Genomic DNA, 25,240 nt, shown 5'->3' with positions numbered 1-25,240 from the left:
AGGCGGCCATTCTAGCGTTGGAGGTGAGGGGAATCGGTTCTGATAAGTATAATGTATGTACTAGTAAGTTTTTAGCTCCTTTTTATCTTTCCATGACGGATCTACTACATGAGTATTCTTTCTTTCTTTTGTCACCAGCGATTGAGGAACAGGTGAGTCCCGATATACCTTTGTGCCATCTTGGCGGGTTTATTTTCTTCCGTTGCTATAGGTTCGGTTCCAATCCGCAATCCGCTATTTTTGCATGAGGCCCTTCATTTCGACGAAATTTTGGTATATTGACCTTCGTCGGCGCGCAACATTTCAACCAAGGTATTTGGTGGAGAGCGGCAGCAACTGCGAGCTGAGACGACCAACGCCATCGGTGAACCTCAGAATCACCTCAATGCAATTTTTATGCATTGCTCTTGTAAGAGGTTGGATGTAAAACCTGGTTTATACAAATAAAATCCAACCTATTTTCTAAAAACAAATTTGGAGGACTGGTCATATTCCAACATGAGAGAAGACGTGAGAATGAATGTCCGTCGCGGCACGGACGGGACGGAAGAATATCGCTGGTTCCGATGCGCGCAGGGAAGGCGAGAGGGACAAAGGAACACCCACTTCCCTGCACACTTTTCTTTCCAGCATCAGCCTTTCCTTTTGCTGGAGTGGAGGGCCAAGGCCTCCTCCGGCTGTTGGCTCGTTCTCGGTCGCCGGCGAGACCGGCCGTGGTCGAGGGGATGGCTGCCTTTTGGCTGGACGCGTTGCTTTCCTCCCCACTCTGCCTCTCCTCCCCTGCTTTGCTTTGGCCGCATGCGCGATTGAAAAGACCGCGCCTTGGGCGCGCCGCCGGCGGGAACGGCAAGTTTCGCGGCAACGCCCTCTGGCTTCCGAATTTTCTTGTAACCAACCCAAGCGACCGGCCTCAGGCTTTCCCTGCGATTGATGTAAAAAAAAACATCAATTTGGGACATGTTTGGATCCGCCGTCCTAAACTTTAGGACATATCACATCAGATGTTTAGAGACTAATTAGAAATATTAAATATAATTTAATTACAAAACTAATTGCACAGATGGAGTCTAATTCGCGAGACGAATCTATTAAACCTAATTAGTCCATGATTTGACAATGTGGTGCTACAGTAACCATTTGCTAATGATGGATTAATTAGGTTTAATAGATTCGTCTCGCATATTAGTATAGGGGTTCTGCAGTTAGTTTTATAATTAGCTCATGTTTAATCCTTCTAATTAGCGTTCGAACATCCGATACGATCCTCCTAAAGTTTAGTACCTTGTATCCAAACATCCACTAAAAGAAGACAGGTCTGTGGGAGGATTTTGTAAGATCCATTTGGAAACTGTATGTTGAACTTTTTTGAATGCATAAATAGTCTCTCTTTTTTTTCTCCCTTCGTTCAAAGACGAGCGTCCAATCAAATATGCCACTCGAAAAAGCGTCCCACTTATCCGCTGCACAGCTTCCGATCCCTTTTTTTGACCTTTTGAGCCTTTTAGGACACTTCTGAAACTGAAGATCAATCCATCCGATCTCGGCGTGTCCGATCGTTGCTAAGCACGGTAAAGATTAAAGAGAAAAGCCCGCGGGTGATTTGTCTCCTTTTTTTTCTCCTCTCTTTTGCATTTTCATTTTAACGAGCGCATAAACAACAAACCCGATGCGGTTCAGGCAGGCCAATCAAAACAGGCATGTCGGTATCGACAGCCACGCCACTCCGTACGTCCTGAAATGAATCCACGAAATTCGAGCACATGTGGTGCAGGCCCTGAGTCTGGAACTCGAATTTTAAGTTGGCATATTATACCACAAGAGACCTAACCAACTAAGTCAGTTCGCATTTTTATACAAGACCTATAAGCTAAACTTGAAATCCTTATCTGTAACATTCCAGTTAAAACTTTGTGATACACTCCGTCCGTCCTTAAATATATAATTTTTAGGACAAGCAAATTAGTTTAATCTCACACCAAAAATAGGCACCTTCTTCTTTTAAAAACTAAACATTAGGGAGTGAAAAACAAACAAGAGCGGTCAAGATAACCCCTCAATTTTCAGTTTCACATTCTCTCAAAAACTAAATAAAAAACGTGAACAAAAACAAGATTAGCACGAATAGAAAAACAAACTATTAGAATGGAAACACGCTTAAATAGTTAAACTCATCAAGTTTAACAAAAAGAGTCCAACTCCCAAATAAATTAAGGAAATTGGCAAGGTAATAGGAACAGGGATATCTAGATAGAAAGGCGGAAAATACGAAAAACAATCGGGAAAATATTAGTCGTTTTTCATCATATTTCCATATTTTTCAGAAAAATACAAAAATGGCTGATAAATATAGGAAACGAAACGGGCTAATCCCGTCCGAAGCAGTACATGAAAAGGGCCGAAATCAATAACCTTCCTCATCATAGTTGGGCTTCGGCCATATTTGGGCTTGCCATATTATCCTGGTCACGATGCTGGGCTTAACGCTTCTGAAAATCGACGCTCACCAGCCTGACATCCGCGTCCAAAATAGATTTTGCGAACACTGTTCAAGCCCCAGTAGCATTTAACATGTCAAACAAAACAGGTTAATTGTATAGAACTATAGAGGTCCTACACGAATTCTGACATCCATATTCATGTTCAGTGACCTCCCTAGCAGTCAGATTGAAAGGGTAGTGAGGGACAGGGTCGCCTCGTCCGACCAAGATGGGGCATATGAACGCAGAACTGTGGACATCCATTTTGACACGGGCATAACATGTTTTACAAACAATATATCCCATACAAGGTGCCACGTTCAACAGTAGAATCAACATAGGAGAAAACCGAATATCCTGTACATGGGAATTGCACGCACCTGGTCGCCTGGCATAACTGAATGTCCTGATTTTCATAGAAACAGTTCTTCAAAAAGAAAAGGTAGGGAACCAATAGTCCATGAACATTAATATTGACAAAGAAAACATTATGGAGCTCAAATTTTATTACTATAGGCAGGGCTTGTTTTGACATTAGTGTACACAACTCTGCCCTGAAAATTATCAAAGAATGGATTTTCAATGTGTATATATAAAGATTACAAGGGACAAAGGACAGATACAAACTATTGTACAAAGAATCCTATCCAGCTAACTCAACTTAAGATGGCCCAAACCCTAAGCTGTGTTATAAAAAGGAGAAAGCTCTAATCTTCCATTGTAATGTACAGAATTCGACAACTTACTCACAGAGGTAGGCCCATTTTGTTTTCGCGTTGCCACAGTTTAGATGTTCAACGATGCACTTTTGTGGCAACTTCTTGCCCTGTTCATGATTGAGAAGTTCAACAACTGCACTTGATGAAATTTCCAAGTGAGTCATGAGTCATCAGAAGGGATATCCAAGTGAGTCATGAGTCATGACCCGTCATCAGAAGGGATATCGTGCGATGAAGGTTGAGGATGCTGCAATCCATCCTCAGGCATGTCAAATTCAACCAATGGTTGCAATTGTTTCCCAACAGCAACCTGTTGGAGCTTCATCTCTTCGATAACCATAGCCTCTGCAGCCTTACAGGACTGCTCATCACTAAAAGCAAGGGTCCATCTACCATCAACAAGATACTTCTTCGTCTTCCCTTTTTGTTTTCCAGAATCCAAAAAAGGAAGTGTGGAGGGACGAATGCGAAGATGTAACCACTTCTCATGTTTTTCGTCTATTCTTGGCTGAAACAAAGCAAAACCAAGGATGCAGGCATGAGATGCATTACGCCAGCGAAAAAAAATCCTTCCGGTGCAGCAGAATTCAAAGAATATGGATGGCTTCATCTAATGATGACAACAAAGCGAAAGAGCATAGATTTTCCATGCCATCATGGTACATACATCAGATCCTGCCAAAGGAGCCATGACACGGACAATTCCACGTTGTTGCTTGAGAGGTAATTCTTCTAGAAGAAGAATCCACCCAGAAGTTCCGTTAGATAAGGCTAAAAAGCAGAAGTGACGCTCTTTGCCCCTCTCAAATGCTATTCGACAAGGAACTGCGTCAACTGCAAGAATAACATGACAAACAATTATTCTTTAACAAATTTTGAGGAACTAAGATAACCTTGCACTTTGCATAGTGCCAGAATAAAGATTTCCATGTAAAGAAATCAAACCTAAGTTGACTTCAACCCCAGGTTTAGGCACCGGACCATCGAAATCTGCAGCATTTGCTCTAGTATTTACAGGCAAATCGATTGGAGGGTAAATAGGAGGCTGGTCTGTGAAAGTTTCTCCGATGCAGAAGAGTATAACTTGATGCTGTAGCACAAAACCCTGAAAAAAATACACAACTCAGCAACATACGTAATTCATAGCTACATCTAAAATTACTCTATCAATTTAACAAGAACTGAACCATTGAAACAGGATATTAAGTTTAAGGTTTCCATGAAGCATTATACGTGTAACTTCAAAAGCATCATTAATGTTTCTTCTGCAAGCATGCAAGGACCAGAACCCGTGAGAGAGCCAAATCGGCTTGCCTGCCCGGGCAAGTTCCTCGCTGCTTGCACCAGCGAGGCAAGGGGAGCCCGGAACTAAACGCGCCCTAAGTGCATGAACTCAAACATTGCATATGCTACCACCTGTGGCCACCAATATCATTGCACTATCATACGACAGCAACTGTTTTGAGGCTGTAGCAGCCACCATGCCATCCTTCTTGTCTCTGCTACGACCAAGCCAGGGAGGCCAACCGACAGCTATGTAGGCACTACTGCTACCATACCACACATGGCACAGTAATCCGCAGCCACACTTTTGTTTTCCAAACACAGCTGCTATGGAGCCATATGTTCACATGAACCTGCCATGTTCCAGGATTGACTAATGTGCCTTGTGCCTTCTTCTAGTTGCAAGCTACACACCAACCGCTGCCAATTTATATGTTTACATATCAGTGTAGCTGAACTGCTGAGTCACATAGTACACTATACTCTCAACGTTTTTGTCAGCCCATCCAATCAACACCTACCAACTATTTGACAAAAATTTCAAGGTAAGTAAAGTGCATTGATTTATACATTTTTTATTTTCGAAATGGAAATGCTAGATATTTCAAATCAGTTCTCCATCTTTGACCTAACCACAATCGCAAATTAAGATTAAATTTGGATGAAAATAAACTACTGTTTTAATTTCTACAATGCATTTTGCGGTATTTTCAGAATGAGACTGATTGCACTTTCATCTACGTATGAACAAACACAACCAGAGAAAGAACAAGGTTTAATTGCATCCTTAAAGATGGTAATGTGTCCACAAGAAAAATGTAAAATAGCGTTGGTCTCAAGCATATTACTGCAGCTAACTATGAGATATGTATTGACTGCAAAAGTAGAAGCATTTTAGGGAGATCAAGATGAAAAAATAATCGTACCATTCAAAATAAATATCTTGTTTTTGATTATAACTAGACTGAACAGCTTTTTCAGTGGTTGCCAGGAGTCACTTGGTGGTATAAGAGTTAAACTAATTTAGCAAAAGACAAACTAAAATGGTGGTAATGTGATAATATACAGCCTTTCCTTAATATGTGTGCAAAAGTCCCGTCATACAAAAACCATCACGGTTGTGTGACAACAACACATCCTTTTTAGCTGTTTTTATCACTGAAAACTCAAAATTGGCTGCAGCTGTTTCAGGTGTAGCGAGATGGGTGCTCACAAAAATTGAGTGTCTAGGTAAAAATAATACCACAGTTTGTTAGCAGCACTAAAATTTTTGTTAGTAAAGAAAAATCTTTAGCACCTGATCGATTCATATTTATGCACCATCCAAGCAAAATAAGAAGTAATTAACAGTTTCAACTGAGTACCCAACGTATGTTACTTTTGTATATTTTTTGCACACCCAGTTCTGGACCCTGTATATTCGGAGACCAGTTGATTTCAGAAAAGGCAAGGCAATCTTTTTTCTTATTTTCTGTATATTATAACACACTTTAGGCATCACCGATATCTACAAGCTGCTGGAATAGAATATAACACCTCAACTCGAACCTATATCGTACTCAAATCGCCGCCAATACATCCACAGCTGTGATAGGACAGAACACTTCAGCTCTGTTATACCACAATGCAACTCCTTATTAGACATACACATTCGAAAGACAGTAAATCATGGCTATTGCTTCACATACACAACTAGTTCTCTATCCTGCTAAAATTTCGAAGAGCAATTTAGTTTTTGCCATCGGTTCAACTACAGTTTCGAAATTTGATGCAGCCTACTGATTTTATTAGGTTCATATCACTGGTGTGGTTTCCCGAAATTGTTTGTCTATGCGACCACCATTTTATTCTGTCAGTCACCATAACTATTTTGCTGACTATCCAATTTACTACAAACCGACCATCATAGCCCAGTTACTTGTCTCCAGAATCCTATCTCTTTCCCTGTACCCTCCTTACCCCCATGACCAGCCACCGTCACTCTCCATATGCCCATGCTCAGCGGGTATTGGTTATGCCAAGCCCGAGCTTGGCTGTCACCTCTCTATCCTCAAAGAGACAAGAAGGTATGCATTAGGAGTAAGCCACACATACAGAGAGGCAACAAATTTGGCACTGAGAGCTGCTGCTCACTGGCTAGCACCACGGACAAAGAGGCAGCCAGCAAGAGCTGCAAGAGGTGGAGTGGCTAGAAGCTGAGATCCAAGGCAGAGGATGTGAGCAAGCAAAGCCTATGACAACCTGAGGGGCCCCTGTCCTGGAAGAGGGGGGACAGGAAGCTAGGGTTGTCGGTGAGCCCTTGTGTTGTGCTAGCTGAAATCTCAAGGGCTATGGAATTCGTGACCCAAGATGGTTCCAACATCATGGATTAGGCGGCAATGCCTCAGGAGGCTCCGCTATCTCTATGGCTTCATTCCAGGATGCAGTGTGGTCCCTGGCCTGAGGCATTGTGGGAATGAGTCTAAGAATATGAGTGTCCATGGCTCAGATAGAGGGAGGACAAATAGGGAGAGCAGCAGTGCTCCGGACCAGTGTTTTGGCCACATGGAGCTGCATTTTGTGAAGCATTAACATTTTTGTATGTGCTCCCGCCAGATGAAGAAGAGAAGCAGCAGGAGAAGAAAGAAAAGAGAGGGTCATTTGGTATGGTCAAACAGATTAACCAAACAGCTTTCGCCCGAATATGGCATGAACCAAAAAAGTTTTTTACTATCTACGTGAGTATTATAATTCAAAAGACAGTGCAAATGTCTGAACTGGAATTGAAGCAATGGCATACACCAGAATTTCCCAATTTCAAGATGCAAAACGGTTCATGCATGTGTTGCAACTTGGATTGAGGTAATACTGGATTGATCTTTATTCTGATTCAAATCAATCGATGCGATTTGACTGCAAAGGAGAAAACAGTGAAGTACATTTAAATCCATAGTCCTGTCAAGCAATCCAATTTGGCAGTCTCCTTCTGTAAGCTTCACAAGTATTGACATCAACTGACTGCGAAGGAGAAAACACTGAAGTACATTTAAATCCAAAGTCCTGTACTCCTGTCAAGCAATCCAATTTGGCAATCTTCTGTAAGCTTCACAAGTATTGACATCAACTGTTTAGCGTAAGCTGTTGCAGCTTATAGCAATTGTTCAGCGCCGTAAGCAGTTGCAGCTTATAACTGCAAAAAGCCTGTCTTCTGCAATCTCTTTTTGCCTCATGTGTCAACATCTGGGATTCAGCGTGGCTTTGTGTGTTATCCTCCATTCTGCTAGCATTGATCTTTTCTTCACCCACTGGTTGCTTGCTCCAATTAGATGTTTCTACGTCCTCGGAGATGCATGGGTATCCTAAGTATTTAGGTGAGTTTTCTGCTTGGCAACCTTCATCTTCTTTCATAGTTCTACAACTAGCAAGAATGCAATGCTGCATGTATAAAAATATTTAGCGTTTGGTTTGGCGTTCCAACCACCTGATTTGCTTAATAGAAAATTAAAAAGAATAACTGTTTATGATTAATTGAGAGGTGAAGAATAAAAATGACTTCCAAAAAGAAACAAGTACTCAAAAAATCATTAGATAGAAATTCATGTAGTCATGCTCCTTTGTTCATTTCAACGCTCGCGTCAAAATAAATTTACAACTGCACTTTGATTCGGAAGACTGTATGTTTTCATTCAGTTTTCTGAACGTGAGCACATCCAATTGGTTCATCGTACCCTTGTGCCTGAATTTCCGAGAGTCCAGCATAACTACCAGGAAAAAGTCATGGTATTTTTATAAAGAAATTTGGTAATATATCTTAACCATTCAATTGAATTGCACATTTTTGTAATAAAAAATAAGGTGTATTTGTCTCACTTGCTCAATGATCAGAAAATAAAAAAAATGAACTACAAACTTCATGCATTTAGAACAGCAACATAGAAACAAATCTGAGTGAAGTGTCTTTAGAAACATTGCATTAAAAATGAACATAAGCTGCCCCCTTATGGATATTGGATGGAATGCTAACACTGGCAAGAACTTTCATGTTAGATTTGCTAAACAAATTATTTATCTCATTGTAAGGAAGATTGACCACGTGAGCATTAAGCACCACTGGGAAAGTTATGACTATTACGAGATCCACTACCCATCGGGAGGATAAGAAAGCTTCTGATTTCGGATTGCACGTATTTAAAAAAATGTGCCAAACCAACAAATAAAGATACATCCATACCTTAACCATCTCATGGACTCTCTCTGCAACAGCAACAGAAGAATCACCTGAAATACAATGCATGACTCAGTACATCACAAATTTACTGTGTAGTTGCAATACATATTTGGGGGGCTGATAGATAGTCACGTGAAGCATGATCAAGTAGTTCTAACCTCCAAATGAATACAAATCCATGGGTACAATTATAGACTTGGATCCTTTTGGTGGTGAAGAAGCCTCAATTGCTAACTCCAAAGGAAAAAAAAACATTAGGAAGGAATGATATCTACAGAACACAGAAAAGAACATATACATTCATATCAAGATTGAAATTTACCTTTCTTGCAATTCTTCCAAGCCTCCTTAATAACGGGAAGAAGCATGTCGCACCAGCATCCTCCAGATTCCTCTGAAAGCTTTGCACTACAATCCTTGTGTGAATCCTAGGACGCACACATTATAATCAGCAGGATGCAAACAACACTAATATATCTACACCTCTGGCAAGGCTAATTTAATATATCAAGATACCACATTTGATAAAGGCACTAACAATTACTAGAAAGCATTTCACTTCTTTGACAATTGGTCAGAAAGGCAAATGTGAGAATTAGACTTTTAGACTATAGAAGAGAGTAAGCCTTCTGAACGTATGGATAAATCTCGAATAGGAATTTAAATAGTGCACTACTTCACACCTACTTTTTTTCCTTTTATGTATAATTTTGAACAGAAACATCAACATCTGGTGAAAGCTAGCAAGGCTGAGTTGCAAGAAACTGCAGGGAAAATATCAATGTGGAAATCCATCTCCAATATATTTATATCTAACAGGTCCTAAACACACATTTCATGACATTTAAAAACAACTGCATCCAAACATAGGTGATATGAGACAATGGTTTGCTTCAACACAAGCATGTAAGAATTGTCTACCGCACACGAGTACCTGTTGAGACGACAGAAAGTTAAAACCATCCTGTATTTTGCTGAGTCAGGGCTACTATTCCAAGAAAAGCGTTCTCATGGCCAACATTTGAAACGAGGAAAAGAATCATAACACTCCTCCCCTTGCCTTCTGCTGGTTAAAAAATGGCCCAAGGGTATGTGTTCGTGTTGAGCATTAAATGATCAGGGGAAAAAAGAGAGAACCAAACTTTTACTAACTACCGGTAAAGGTGTACTACTCTCCCCTGAAATACAATATCAAACAAATACAATCTCAAACAAATATCACAAGGAAGGTGACTGCTATTATGTATTATCTCCTCTGATCCCCAGTTCTCCATCAAAAGTAATACATGAATCATGCAGTATTGATGAATGGATGTACCTTTAATCTTCTTAGATGAAAAGCAGTGAATTCTTCCTCCCCATGGGGCAGCAATTGCCGAAAAAGCCAGCCTCCAACCAAGCGAACATCTGCAGATACCTTCGATCTGCAGAAAAGGTCGACTAACGCATCGAGCACCTATAAACAATTAAATGGCAAAGAAAAAAGTAAGCATCCGATATCATAAAGCATGATGTGCTCAAGTAAAAGGCTTACAAAGCAAAAGTAACATTTAACAAAGAACAATGTGGGTTAAAGTTGAAACAATGTATCACAATCACCCTCCAAATATTAACTAAGAACAATAATTAATTTTCTGTGACAAGATACAACGTCATCAATTATGTCCAGAAGAATAGCAGTTGTGATTCATGTTGATCTGGACAATTCTAAAGCTGCATATAAATTATTCAAAATGGCCTTTCTAAGTCACAAAACAATCCTAAAAGAATTAAAGAACATGCTATATCAGTTACACGGGATGTCCCAGCATAGATGCCCACAGTGGTTTAACAAAGTCTCAACAGATAAATAGGTAATGATAGTCTAGGTGCAAAGTTGAAGTAATTTGGAGAGACATCACATCCAACACCTAAGGTACACTTTATTAAGGTGCCTAGAAGTTGTTCACTTGTTTGGCACATGGCACATGCCTTCAACGTAAACAATAAAGTAAGATTATTCGTGCACTAAAATTACAATTTTATTGTTTGATATCATATAGCACAAAAATAAGAAGGATACCATCATTATTTCAAGAAAGTACACTCTACAGATCCAAACAGGTAATTTGTGTGAGATTCAGTGAATAAACCTGATATCTGTGAACTTTGGAAGTCATTTGCCGTGGATGATGACACTGTAGCCCATACTTATCCTGTAAAAGAAAAGAAAATTATAGCATTATAACAAGATTGTAAAGCCACCCTAAAAAACAAGCTAAAGAAGGTTAAAAAAACTACAATGGCGAGTGTGAATGTAACTAAATAAAACTGTCATCAGTGTTCCACGAATGAAATCAAACTAATTTGAGAATTTTGGATGACTTCGCATATGTGGTCTAAAGTATAGCAAAACTACACTCCGTGCCAAATTTTTGATAAAACTACACTGTTAGTTTGAATGTCAACTGGCATTCAAGTCCCACACGTCAGACATGTTAGTTTCTGATGTATTCCAAAAGGTTTGGTCTTAATTCAGACAGTGTTTAGTTCTCTTAAATTAACTCAATTAATTAACATATTGTGCATACCACTGCATCTAGTAAAATTTTGTCCCAGCAGTGTACACATTTGCAATAAGAAGATAAGGATGCAGTTATATGGATGCAATTTGCTTAAAAACAGTTGTATGATCATGCTGATGGTCCAAAACGACATGAGTTTGAAGAAGTATGAATGCTCAAAATTGTATTTATGTTAAATCTGGGGGTGAAAGAGCATCAGCGTACCTGAAGCTTCCTTACATAAACATCAAAATCGCTACAAATACTGTCATCAGTCAGACCGCTACTTGACGAAAATAACCGTCTTTCAGCAAGGTCTTCTCCTACTAAAGCTTGCTGGAGGTAAAAGAAGAAAGGTGTCAGAAAATCAAAGTAAAATGTAGTACCATGATCAATTTTTCAAATATAATGGAGGTAATACAAAGACATACAACTAGATCCAATTAAGGCCCCCTTTGGAGACTTCCGACTAAAATAGTCCGATGTTTCGATGCTAGTTAGGACATGTAATGATGTAAACATGAGCTAATTGCAAAACTAATTGCATAAGTCATGGCTAATTGATGAGTAGAATACTAGAATCCATTGATCCTAATCAGTCCATGTTTAGCACATGTGCTACAGTAACATGGGCTAATCATGGTCCAATTAGGATCAATGGGTTCTACTCATCAATTAGATGTGACTTATGCAATTAGTTTTGCAATTAGCTCATGTTTAATCATCCTAATTGGCATCCAAACATTGAACTAATTTTTAGCCGGGGGCTCCAAACAGGGCCTAAGCTGCAAACTGATATGGTCCAACAAATATGTCAAATCTTGTTGTTTTAAGTTTTAACCCTGACTGTCACTACTTAAACAGTAGGATTCCATAGATCATCATCACATGATATAGAACACACTACGAAAATATAAAATCTATATCAACGACCATTTAAGTAGACATCTACAAACATCAGAATTAGTGCACATGCTAACAGAAGCCAACTACATTCTTACACTCAACTGACCACGATAGAGTAATCAACCAAGTAAAAGAACTGTTTCTCTCAGAGCAGACAGAACTTACTAGTAGAAGTTTCTTATGCTGCTTTCTTTGAGGGAGTATTCCAAGTGCATCCAGCATCGATTCATCAAGTTCTATACAGCCCACATGCGCTAACAATTATTTTCTGGGGCAGCCAAAGTGAAAAGGATAACTACATGAGAAACAGTCTAACTCACCTTTTGTCTGCAATAATGTAGCAAATAAGCACAACGAACCCAAAGCTTCTGAATCATCTCCTCCTGTGATATAGGACAGCAAGTGTTCCCTGGAAATTGTGCACGGAGTCGTCACTCATGTAAAATCATCTAATATGTGAACTGATGCAGATTTAAAACATTTTCAAAAAAGAAAAAGAAAAAATGTATATCATTGTGCCAAGACAAAAGATTTAGCTAACAGAGAAAGGTAGGTATTTTTATCTATTATATTATCAACAACGGTACTGCTTCCACTCAATAAAGGTGACATCCTGGAATTCGTCTGGTCAAACTACTTAACTTTGACAAATAACATATTTGTGAATATTTAAACTAGTAGATTTGCCATTTGTATCCAAAACACTTTCAATTGTGTTGGGCTTTGATAGGATATCATAGTCCAAATTAGTTGTCAGAATTTCAGATTGGGGACCATATCAGTAACCAAAACATTTGCAAAAACAGGGAGTACAATCCCTTGTTTACCACACTGATGCCCTACAAACCTGATCGATATAAAGAAACTCAGGTTCCTAAACTTACAGGTGGGTTCAAGGACACAATTGATATGTATTGGACTAGCTTACACCTACACAATAAAGTCTGACATAAACAAGCAAACTGTACTTTCGAGCCATGGCATCTTTGGATATGTTATATACTCCCAACAGACAAACATAACAACCAATATGATACAAGGCAAAGTTCAAAATATAAAAACGTGCACATCTTTATCTTAAATATGGCATTCATCCTCTACCATTCAACAAAGAAGTACAAAATGAAATGTGATTGATAAACTTGCATAACAGAAGCATGTATTCAGCTCAAGTGACATACCTTGGTGTGTTGCCTTGGCAACAATCACTAGGCGGCGAACTAACAGCAGACAAAGAAGTTGGCTGGTCCTCATTTGCTTGCTCGCAGGTAGAGTCACTGCTGCACTGATTCTCAGATGCATCATGCTCCGAGGTATAGCCATTAGGAGTCACTTGCTTCCTATCAGGGCAATCAGGTTGATGAAAAAGAGCGGCAGCTACAGTACTTGCCATGTCCTTGTTCTTAAAAATGTGGAGAATACAGCAAAGCAAATACATGGAAGTAGTGACACTTATATCCAAATCCTAGAAAAAAAAATTAAAGATAATAAATTATAAGAAATAAGAAGTCAAGGCACAATAACATGAGGTAATATGAAAAAAAATATTTCAGCACACTTACTGTGCTCTGCCTCTGCAATGACGGGAGTAAGAGCCGAAATACCAAAACTTGCAAGATGTTTTCAGTGATAAACCTTTCAAGATCAGGAATACCAGAAGACATAACATCACTGAAATAATACAGTGTGTCTTCAATTTGCACAATTGCATCTTCAACAGAGGAAGATGGGAGAGAACAATTTGCATTTCTGAAATAATAAAGATAAGCTAGCATAATGAATATAAATTGATAACACAAACAATTCTAGTTACTAGTTATGCCACAAAGTTACCGTGAGGAGCGCGTAACCAACTTATCCAAGTCAATGCATTGCTTCTGGAAATGCTGAACTATGTCTGAAAAATAATCTGATAGCGGCACACGGGAAACGAATCTGTTAACAGATTCATCTCCCACTGAAAACAAAGGATTGCCCAGTAAGCAACAGCGAATAAGGACACAAGCAATCATAATGGACACCAAGGGTTTACCAACTTACCATGATAAACATTGAGAGTCAAGGTTCGTATAGCAACTCGAATCATGCTATCCTCGTGAAAAGCAAACTTTAAGGCCTCCACATAAAGAGGAAAGGAAGTGACTTCATCCTGCATTCAACACAGAGGAAGCTAGTAAACAAGAGATTTGCGATAACAAACCTCTAAAGCACTAGTCCAGAATTTTGAAGGGCAAAAAAATGCATGATGCAACATAATAGCCAGGTGAGACAATCAAACTACCTACCTTCAGAAAATAAGCTTATATATTTCAACTGTGGGTGACACATCCCTAGCTAACAGGGCAAGAATCTGATCCGGAACCCTTGCCAAGACACTCTCATGACGCAAAAACTGATAATGTTAATAGGAACTTATTCCTTCAAGAAAGAAGCCATGGTTCTGACATGTTTGTCCTTAAAAGTAATGGAATGCTTCTACACGAGATTGCTGGCCCCAATGACATAGAAACAGGAACCATTATTTTTTTTCTAGTAGTCCATTTGATAAAGCTGCATTCCATCTGAGGAGTCAAAATTATTGGAGATGGAAAACTTGAAGTGTGGCAATCTTCTACTCATAAACCAAACCAGGAAGTACAGAAATAGAACAAAATACTCCCTCTGTCCCAAAATAAGGGTTCTTTTAGCTTTCAAAATTTGTCCCACAAAGAGTTTTCTATTAGCTCCTAATGAGCCTCATCTAATTAAAGCAACACTCATCACACCATCAAAAAAAAGTGTACGGAGAAGCACGTGGAGCCAATCAAATGATCAATCGATGCTATTTTTCTGGTCCCAACGCACATGCATTTATTCAGGATCCAGAAAACCAAATAGACAGCACAGCTTTCAATCACAACTAGTATGAATAATTGGGGGCAACATAGTCATTTCTGGCAACTACTAATGTGTCTGAAATTTGCTAAAAGAACACTTATTTTGGGATGGAGGGAGTAGAAATCTAGTTTAGTCATCCAAACAAAAGATGCAAGGAACAAGGCATAGAGTATCTTTGTCTATCCAAAACTGCAGCAGAAGGAAACAGATATGTACATTTTTTGTCTTCACGAGCAAAGAAATTGTATTCTTGTTCAACTTCCCACTTATCGCCCTTCATAAAACATGAAAAGGTAAGCTGATACATAATAATAATAATCAGTGCTTAAACCTAAATGTTAGATAGACCAGTATTACAAACCGTAGAAAAGATATGTAGTACGATAGCATCTCATCAATTCGAAAATCAAATGAGTATGTAATCAAGAAGTTGATGTGCTCATTGCTAAAAATATAGTCTGCAGAAGACATAATAAATGCTCATTAGACCGTTCAACTATATGCACTGCAACAATTGGATGGATACTGCAATATATAGGAAAACTTACAAATTGAATGTTCATTTCTTAGATTTTGGATCATGATACCCATCGTCTGTAGCAACTGGAGTGACACCCTTGACAGCTTCGAGATCCTTAATATACGAGCAAATTCACCCATGATCTGTTTCTCCATAAAATATCTGAAAGAGAAATCATAAATAAATAGGTTCAAAGCTAGTTTCCTACAGTACTTGATTGTTTAGCACTTACTCAAAAAATGAAGGATCATGCTGGTCACCATATATCATAAGTTCCGCAATTGATCTCAATGCTTCAATCACAAAATCCTTTACAACAAACATCAGGGTCAATGGATCAACTGTAAAGGTTTAACATAAATCCCAAAAATATCAGGATGGCCAGCTACACCTACCTTATTAGCTTCGTTGACAACGTAAACCTTTTGTAGCTGATCTGTTAGATACCTGCATAAAGAGAGCTGTCTTAGCATGAAATATGTAGAAGTTGAGATTCTTACACATAATAACAAGAATAAAGAATCAAGTTGCAAGAATTTTTTTACATCATAACATTGAGTAGAGAGAACAGTAGACAGGTAAGGTATCTTTTGATTTTTAAAATCTTGAAACTGACCACAACAACATAGGATCTATTTTGACAGTTGTGGCAGTTGATTGTCTTCTTTGACAAAAAAAATCATCACTGGCAAAAGATGCAACCAAAAAAGACAAACCAAATGGTAAGAGGAATCCACAAAACTAACCTTTGGTCTAACAAGCATATAAAAGGGTCGTTAGCTAACAGGAAAAAAAAATGCATTATGTGCTATGTAGAGACTACTGTTGCTGATTAACATAAAATTGGACCAAAACTGGATTTTTTTATGCACAGATAAAGACTATTACAGATCAAATATTGTTGCACTTTTTATATGTTGAACTTTTATATTTCCTTCATTTGAAAAGTATTGTACCTTTACTTAGGAATCATGTTTCAATAAGTATTAGTGAATTGAAAAAAAAAACATGTTGGTAGCCATTGCAATATTTCCACTCCTGCCCCTACACTCATGAAGTGGAACGGTTCAAGTGATTATAGCATGTAATTTAATAGGGTACGCATGGTCATTTATCATCAATTTCTTTCTTACACTAAAATCCTCCTTCGTTTGTGCGAGTGGCTGTTGCTAGCAAATATGTGTAGATAAAAATAACTAACAACAATTTGATAAATGGGAAGTTTGATGCAACCATATCCTTTGATATTTAACTTCCATGGCATTTCTAACATTTGATCTCCTCAAATTTCCCCTATTGCTTTGTTCGCCAATAGACAAATACAAACAGTAAAAGAAGTTGGAAAGATTCTTACACTACAGAGAAAGTGGAAAGCATGATCTTTAAAATTCATTGCGTACAGAAAGCCTCCAGTTTATGTAGGTTTGATAAAGTCATCTACCCTACAACTTGTGTGTTCTACAAGAAATCATGTGGTCAAGTAGGAAGGGTTTACCACTCTCTAGGCTTATCATTGATTAAGCTAGCATAATTACAAATGTCTCAAGTAATGCATTGATAGGCATCACGGTACGAGTGTCCTATAGCACTAAAACAAGGGAGTATTTGCTAAGAACCAGCGAGTCTATAACTCTGTAAGAGCATTGCATATCTATATTATGCTATTTACATTAGCTCCTAAGCTCCCTCCTTCCTGCTGGTCCCAACCCAATCAGATTCGGAACCAAACGGAGACCAGATTTCGCAAAATCAACGCGAACAATGGAGCAATTCCGCCTTAGCGCCCAGGCGGATCTACGCGCGGCGCCCCGCGGAAACCTAACTCGACCATGTCGGCCGCCGTGCCAGGCAGGGGCAGGGCACGTGGGGTACGGGACTCACCGGAGCTCCTCGACGGAGAAGCGGTTCCTCGTGCGCCAGAAGAGCCACATGCCGGCGAATCCGCTCCGGGCGGCGTCGTCGGCGCGGGCGCGGGGGCCAAGCGCAGGCGCGGACTCGGGGGCGCGGGAGCCGGGGCGCGCGGCGGCGGATCCCTCACGACAGTGCGCGGGCCACCACGCTGCCGCCGCCGGTGGGGGGACGCATCGCATCCGCGGCGGCGGATGATCGCCGGTGGGGGGATCGGGGGGCGGGCGGACTCGCTTTTTGCCTTTTTCGCTTCTCCTTTTATTTTTCTTTTCCTCTCCTCCTCCTAGTTCTCGGCTCCTCGCCTCCTCCTCCTCCTCGCTGTTGGGTTTCGCACTTGCGCTATCCTTTTCGGCGCCTGGTTGCTTCGTTCGGTCGTCACGTCACCTGCCGCGCTGGCCGCCGCGCGGTGGACGGGTGGAGCAACGGCAATGGAGGCAATCGCCAACAGGGAGAGGTTGCCTTTTTCCGTTTCGACTCCGGGTTAACGGTTTGTGCTCGGCTAGGGGTATATCGTGGTACTGTTGATAGCAACCGACTCCTATACTATGCCAAGTCATACATGAGCTGGCTGGAAATTTAGTTTTCTTTATTTGAAAACAAAAGGTAGCTGTAGATCTCTCTAGTCTAGTCCTAGTCCTGCTGCATTGATTTTGCTGAATTTTATCGAGCCAACTTATAGTAAAGATGTCCATTGTAAAAACAATTCATAAGCATTAAATTAAATACTCCTCCTTTCAACCTAATTGAAACATTGTGCAAGTAGCCTATATAGCAGTCTATGGATTCAGATAACCATATGCTTATAGCCCAACCATATATGAAAATAAAAGAGTTAAATACACCAGTGGCCCTTAAACTTGTCCCGAGGTGCCACTTAAATCCACGAACTCGCAAAATTGAAATCTGACACCCTGAACTTGTTAAGTGGTGCCACTTAGTTCCATACCCCTTCGAAATCTGATGTGGCATGCCAACGTGACGCCACATGGACGAACATATGCAAAACAACCCTTGAGTTTTATCTTCTTCTATATCTGCATCCTCCTCATCTCTTTCTCCTCTCTCTCTCTCTGTATATATCCGCCGGCCCCGCTCCCCCGCTCCCACCGCCGGCGGCCACTCCGGCCTCAGCGTCCACAGCCGTCCGCCACTTCGACGCCGACGGCCACCAATCCGCCGCCACCTCCCGCCCTCCCCTCCTCCTCCCCTAGTCGCCAACACCCCCTCTCTCCCGACCCCTCGCACCACCACCTCCCTCTCCCGCTCTCCCCCGACCGCACCGGTGACCATCCCGGAGCCGGCGGGCCCCTCCACCCTGTCCCCTCCCTCTCCCACCCCTCCTCCATGGCCGGTCGAATCCTATATCTAGGTTCGGCCGGCGGCGGGCCACGCCGAGCGCACCGGCCGGACTCCACCATGCGGGGGCGCCCATTTCGGTGGTTGGGCGCCCCTACGCACCCGGCGCTGCCTCCTCCTCCTCCACCGCCAGAGGACCGCGCCGGGAGTCGAGGGCGGGCTCCGTCGTGCGGGGGCCACTCATCCCGACGGCTGGGGTCCCCTTCATGGCACCGCCTCCTCCTCCTCCGCCATCAGCGAGCCACGCCGGGCGCAGGGGCCGGGCGCCGTCACCACTGCCCCTGGTACCGTTGGGGGCCGTCCGTCCTGGTGGCCACCTCTTCCGGCACCACCATCGCCACCCCCGGCTGGCGCGCCACTCGCTCGGCTGCACCGCGCTTGCCACCTGTGCGTGGCCCGTCCGGTGTCATCCGAAGAGAGAGAGGAGAAAGAGACGAGAAGGATGCATATATAGAAGAAGATAAAACTCAAGAGCCTTTTTCATATGTTTGTCCATGTGGCGCCACTTTAACACGCCACATTAGATTTCGAAGGGGTACAGACCTAAGTAGCACAACTTAACAAGTTTAGGGTGCCAGATTTCGATTTTACGAGTTTATGGATCTAAGTGGCACCTTGGGACAAGTTCAAGGACCGCTGATATATTTAACTCAAAATAAAATAATGAATCTCTCCTCTTCCGAGAACAGATCGGGTGCACCCGACCTTTGGCGTGCTTCCGTTAGATGCACAACCAACAGTCTAGATGCATACATTGTGTATGATGCACTTTTGCAATGTAGCCCCTGTAGTTTTTACGAATCTAACTCGCCGTCCAAAAATATTGTGCATCCGCCCGGGTGCATGGGAGCACCCCAAGGGCCAGGTCTGATCCGTTCTCCTCCTCTTCTGCCTCTCTCTCTCTCTCCCTCTGTTGATGTTGTTTTCCATCTTTCTCACCACTAGCTCGAGCTCAACGAAGCCATGCGCTACACCGCGCCTCCGCATGACAAGGCCCGCGACGATGGTGAGAACCACGTATGCAAGCAGTTCGTCGGTGAGGAGTGGCATGTCGATAGGAAGGAGTTGGGCTTGTCCTCCTATGTGTCGCCCTCCCCCTACAAGGTCCCCTGATTCACCTTTAGGATGGAATCGACGGCATCAACGATGCTAGTAGAGGAGGGAAGAGAGGTCGTAGATGAGGGAAAGGTAGTTGCAAGGACGGTGAGTTGCGAATTAGTCATCAGTGAACTCCGTGTGCTTCAAGATCGATTTGGTTGGGAGAGAAATCAATTTGAGTGCTTGTGGCTCGATTCAAAGTGAAGGAAGGCTGATATGATGGGCGGAGAGAAGAACAGGCGATGGTGGCGCACATGGAGTGATGGGTGATGCTGCTGCGTGTAGAAAAAGACAGAAGCACAAGGGAGGAACGAGGTGGAAGGGGAATGGATGGGCTTTAGCATATTTTTATTTGCTAATGGTACCAACATTTTACTCAGCATTGTAGCAAAACAAGTAACTAAAGTCCACTGACAAAAAGCTGATACATATAGATTACTTGGTCAAAATACATTAGAGTTACGTTAAGTGAGATAATTTTAAGGCATTCTCCAGTGGTTTAGTCGAACCTAGAATGTATTGACATGACTTTGCATGTGTTAGTTGTAGTGAATTGTAGTGAAAATTAGTAATACGCGAGTCTCACTGCAAATAAAACTGTTAATAGTCAAAATTGGCAGATTTGGACGAACACATTTACAACGTTGGATTTAAAGTTCAAATAAGAGAGTTATGATCTCGAGAAGATATGCACCTAGGAAAATCGATCACACTGGTTTGCCAAAACAGTCAGACCGGTTTGGTCTGTATAGTCCGAGTTAAGAGTTATATTTTAACACAAGATTTATAAGGGTTTCGACTTCGAGCAAGATATTCCGTCCCTATAAATATAAAAAGGTCAATGCCAATTGAGGGCATCCCAATTGAAACCATTAAATATACTTTTATGTTTTTATACTTCTTACTTCTTACCCTACTTTTCCAACGTCGTGTGTTATTTAAAAAGGAGGAAGAAAGGTAAAAATATAAAAGCTACGTCCTGCCGCGCATGTGCTGGCTTGGACTTGACTTTTATATTTTTACCGCATGCGCCCGGTTGGTAAATTTCCTAGTCCTGCCGCGCGGCACCAGCGATCTCAAGCCGCCGGAAGCGGTGCCCAGCACCAGCGCGCGGCATCGGTGAGCTCGAGCCGCGCGAAGCGGTCACCGCCACGACTGCTTGGTGCCGGCGCACTTCATTGGTGACTTTGCGGCCTGCCTTGCACCGCGCCATGTGATGAGTTCACCTCACCGTCTTCCTCGACCGCTGGGACGAGCCTTTGCGGCGGGCAGAGCTGCTGACGACAATGTGGGGAGTGAATTTTTCGAGTTCAAGGTTAGGATGCAAGCAAGGTACGCGGTTCGGGAAGCGATAAGCATTGCATGCGCGGCAGCGCGGTCCTCGAAAATCCAGAGCTTGAAGTCCTGAGGTGTGCGGGAGGAAGCTAGGCACCTCGAGCTCTGTTTTTCACGGATGTCGGATGGAGAATTCACGAGCAACACCGAGACGTCGGGACCTCTCCAGAAGCATCGTCACCATTACTCGTGTGTAACTACTGCCCGTGGGTAAGCAGAACATTTAAAATATATTTAATTCAAGAACTTAGTTGCTAAATTTAACAAAGCTAGGTAGAGCATGCTCTACTATATAATTTTTCCTATGATATGACTAAGATAACATTTTATATAAGTAGGAAGATGTTCTGTGCTATCCATTAATTTCGTGTGCAAGTAAATCCCGAAGAAATTCCGCCGCATTGTCCTCCCATCCTGCACTATAACATTTGAGGTTGTTAACAAAAATATCGAGACATTGGTCTTCCGAGGAAGTCTCCAAGCACGAAAGATTCTAGGTGTACCCCCGTGGGTTGCTACGGGAGAAAAAAAATTCAATGCAAAAAAGAGTTAACTTGCCAATGAAACAAGCAATCTTAAACCATGTAAATTTGCATCGAGGAGACAAAAAAAATTGCTCCTCAAATATTATTTTCTCTATACATCAGATCCAAGTAAAAACGGGGAGAATCATTGAAATGTTGATAGCTGATGGGAAATTTACATTCTTTGATTTTGAAAAACAATTATATTAGAAGTAGCTTGGGTATAAGAGAATGGCTTATAACTCATTACATATTTATGCTCTACAGTTTAGAAAAAGATTGAAGTATTAACTTAGCAATATCTCGTAAGGTACTCATGTGGTACATAAATTCTATTCTACGTATATAAATATTTCCATGCCAAGTATCTTGAGGACCGGCGAGGGGGGCAGAAATTCATCCTCCTCTCGCATTCCTTGCATAGGCAAAGATACCGTCACTGCAACAAGAGTATGCATGCCTCACTTGACTTACAGAACCTGCAGGGCGTCAAATCTTTGGGTTACCTGTTACCCATCAGCATCAGTTGCAAATTGGCAGGACCGCTGTTGCAACAGGACGTTGTGTGTCTACCTTGCTATCACCACAACCTTCCTTTAAAAACCTTGCTCCGATGAGTACATACATCCTTCACTCCAAGAAGTACTTGGCCCTTTGCTGCCAAGCACCAACCTCTGCTTAATCTGTTCTCAAGTTCAGAGCTCCTTTTGTTAATGGTCTCCACTTCAGCCTCTTTATCCCATATTTTTCATCTTGTGCATTTATTCGGTCTCCTAGCCAATCTCTATTTCCGAGCAAAATGTCAACCTGTTAAAGAAAAAGTCACAAATGTATGGGCATGTGAACAACACATTCAAATAAAATAAAACAATGAACAACCCATTTCCTTGCTAATGCTCAACTGTATCCAATAATTTAAATGAACAAACATGATCTACGCACAAAACAAGGTAATGGAAAAGCCTATCTTAAGTAAAACTATTTTTTTCACAATATATTTGAGGCTTTTAAAAACAGTAGCTCAGTAATAAATAATTCTTTCAGATTTGTATACGGCTTTGACATGGAAGTCTGAAACTGAAAGGCAAGTCTGCATAAAACAAAGCTATGTATCATATTACTGGATCTTGACGGATCTTGCAGCCATGAAAAAATTATTGCCAATGGTAATTCATTGTCGGCATCTCATCACCAATATCCACATACTCATCCACCATATGAGCTTCCATTGCCCTCTTCTCCAGCATGTCAGTCAGTCTCCTGAAATAAGCAACAAAAACAGGATCGACATTACAAGACGATCCAAATATCACCAATTCAGAGCTGAAAACAACCACATTGAAATTGTGTGCCATACCAAGTATTCAATTTCAACCCCACAGGAGGATGGACATCCACCGTGATCATGCCATCATCATCTGGAATTCATTCCTTTTCATCACAGCCGCATCACCATCCATAGCTGAAATGCGCTGGCTGTTCTTCAGCCACCGATCAAAGTAAATCAAATAGAACAAATAAAAATTGAACCATGAATTGTAAAAATAAAAAATGGAACCATGAGTTCTACAAATAAAAGGCAGAACCTTAATTGAATGGCTATCACTTGTAGCTGCATGGAAACAAAATGATCTCACCTTCAGGGCTGATGGCAGGAAATATTACATGCCTGCTCAGAATATATTCTGAGTTCATCAATTGGATTGCAGGAAAACCAACTCATAAGAAGGATGTGCAACAGAAGATTCAAATCATGCATAGTAAGATCATAACATGACCACCAGTACTGGTTAGTACATCACTATTTTAAATCGGTGCCCCCTGATAGCAACGATTCTTGTGATGTTCTAATTCCAAGTTAGCATATAAATCAATCATGTCTGACAATTAAACAGTCATGCACACAGGAGTACCTCGAGAGTTGAGAGACATCTTCCCATCCACCAGAGGGAATTGCTCGTTCACGATGTGGGCGTCTACCTGCATGTACACGTCACACTTGAACTTATCTTGATAGCCCAGGCACAAGGCAAACGCCGGCCCGCCAGATCTCGCCGCCGGCATCGCGAGGGGCCGCCATGGGGGCTCAGGGCCGTGCGTCGCTCGCGAACTTGATGGAAGCTCGCCAGGAGGTGACTGCAGGCCATGGGGGAGAAGGGTTAGGGATTGAAGAAGCCGGGGGATGGGAGGGAATTGCTGAATTGGTGAAAGGAGGCTTTCGGGAGTGTTTGGATATGTCACATCGGATGTTTGACATTAATTTGGAGTATTAAACATAGTCTAATTACAAAACTAATTGCACAATCCCTAGGCTAAATCGCGAGACGAATCTATTAAGCCTAATTAATCCATCATTAGCGAATGGTTACTGAGCACCATATTGTCAAATCATGGACTAATTAGGCTTAATAGATTCGTCTCGCAATTTAGCCTAGGGGTTGTGCAATTAGTTTTGTAATTAGGCTATGTTTAATACTCCTAATTAGTGTCCAAACATCCGATGTGATAGGTGCTAAAATTTAGCACATGCCTCCCAAAGGCAATCGGCGGTCCTCGGGGTACTCACCGTCTCACCGGTGTTGCCGGCGGCGGACTGGCTTGGTCGGAGGCGCCGATTCGTGGCTTTTTTTTTTACTGTAGAGATATTTTACATGCGGTAGGAAGGCATGGCTACAACGTCATCATGACGTGGAGCAACCAAATTATCGATGTCCAGCCGAGTTTCATTCTTTAGAGATAGAGATACGGGGATTTGCTTGCTACAATAAAATGATTCGGTTCCTGCGGCCAAGTCCAAGTGTCGGCTCTATTTAGCCACTGTAGACATCCTAATCTTTTATAAGAAAGCATTATTTTTTTAAGCCGCTAGCAGGAGAATTTAACCTTTAAAGTAAAAAAATATAATTAAAAAGAGTAAATTGCACCCACCCTGCAAGAACTTGTCAGGTGAGTGCAGATTGATTTAACAATTTGTAAAATGCTCAACTGTCAGGTGGGTGTAGATGGTCCAACAACCTGTAAATACTCAATCTAGAACAATAACGTGATATGTAGGTGCAGATTGGTCAAAAACTTGTACAATACTCAAATTAGTGAAATAAATTGTTAAATCGGTGCATGTAGTCCAAATGTTATAACAATCAACATATTTGTTAATATTGGATAAGTATTGAACATTATTTGATCATTGATATTCGTCTCACAAGCATAACTTATTGGCCTGGACTAGAACCTTGAACTGAATCTTGAAATGCGTAACATATTGGCCTAGACTAGAACCTTCGATGGTTAGGAAATTAACGTTATTTCTCCATATTAATTATTTTTTATACAATATTTTATTTTATTAGGAATATTTAATTTCATATTTAATATTGATAAGTTCACCCTCACTAATTTACATTTTGATTATGTGCATTTTTGTTCAGCTAAAAAACTAATATATTAATACATACAAACAATATCTTTTGGAAGTTTGACATAAAT

The 25,240-nt window shown here is 41.2% G+C and overlaps 1 protein-coding gene and 1 long non-coding RNA gene across 3 annotated transcripts; both read right to left on the bottom strand.

Annotated features, from left to right (window-relative positions):
* Positions 1 to 2,950: 2,950 nt before the first annotated feature.
* Positions 2,951 to 17,899, bottom strand: LOC117863442 (protein TRANSPARENT TESTA 9). 2 transcript variants are annotated; one of them, XM_034747139.1, is made up of 21 exons: positions 17,415 to 17,889; positions 15,929 to 15,980; positions 15,766 to 15,842; positions 15,562 to 15,695; positions 15,375 to 15,471; positions 15,230 to 15,287; positions 14,177 to 14,285; positions 13,970 to 14,093; positions 13,699 to 13,885; positions 13,318 to 13,601; positions 12,457 to 12,545; positions 12,302 to 12,372; positions 11,456 to 11,566; positions 10,820 to 10,882; positions 10,006 to 10,143; positions 9,010 to 9,115; positions 8,846 to 8,917; positions 8,691 to 8,737; positions 4,142 to 4,301; positions 3,864 to 4,030; positions 2,951 to 3,704 (listed from the first exon to the last, which is right to left on the bottom strand). In XM_034747139.1, exons 1-21 carry the CDS (start codon positions 17,621 to 17,623, stop codon positions 3,396 to 3,398), a joined length of 2,664 nt encoding a protein of 887 aa, XP_034603030.1. In that variant the 5' UTR covers positions 17,624 to 17,889; the 3' UTR covers positions 2,951 to 3,395. The 2 variants fall into 2 exon arrangements, 1 of the variants encoding a protein (XP_034603030.1); XR_011898641.1 differs by lacking the exons at positions 2,951 to 3,704; positions 3,864 to 4,030 and adding an exon at positions 7,399 to 7,894 and having other exon boundaries at positions 4,159 to 4,301; positions 17,415 to 17,899.
* Positions 17,900 to 21,791: 3,892 nt separating this feature from the next.
* LOC117863095 (uncharacterized) lies at positions 21,792 to 23,970 on the bottom strand. Its single transcript, XR_004642131.2, has 3 exons — positions 23,112 to 23,970; positions 22,876 to 23,014; positions 21,792 to 22,561 (listed from the first exon to the last, which is right to left on the bottom strand). It is a non-coding gene; the product is annotated as an uncharacterized lncRNA (long non-coding RNA).
* Positions 23,971 to 25,240: the final 1,270 nt, after the last annotated feature.

The sequence above is a fragment of the Setaria viridis genome, chromosome 7 (assembly GCF_005286985.2).
Source record: "Setaria viridis chromosome 7, Setaria_viridis_v4.0, whole genome shotgun sequence".
In the NCBI taxonomy this organism is placed as follows: Eukaryota; Viridiplantae; Streptophyta; class Magnoliopsida; order Poales; family Poaceae; genus Setaria; species Setaria viridis.
This window is presented reverse-complemented; position numbering and strand designations above follow the sequence as displayed.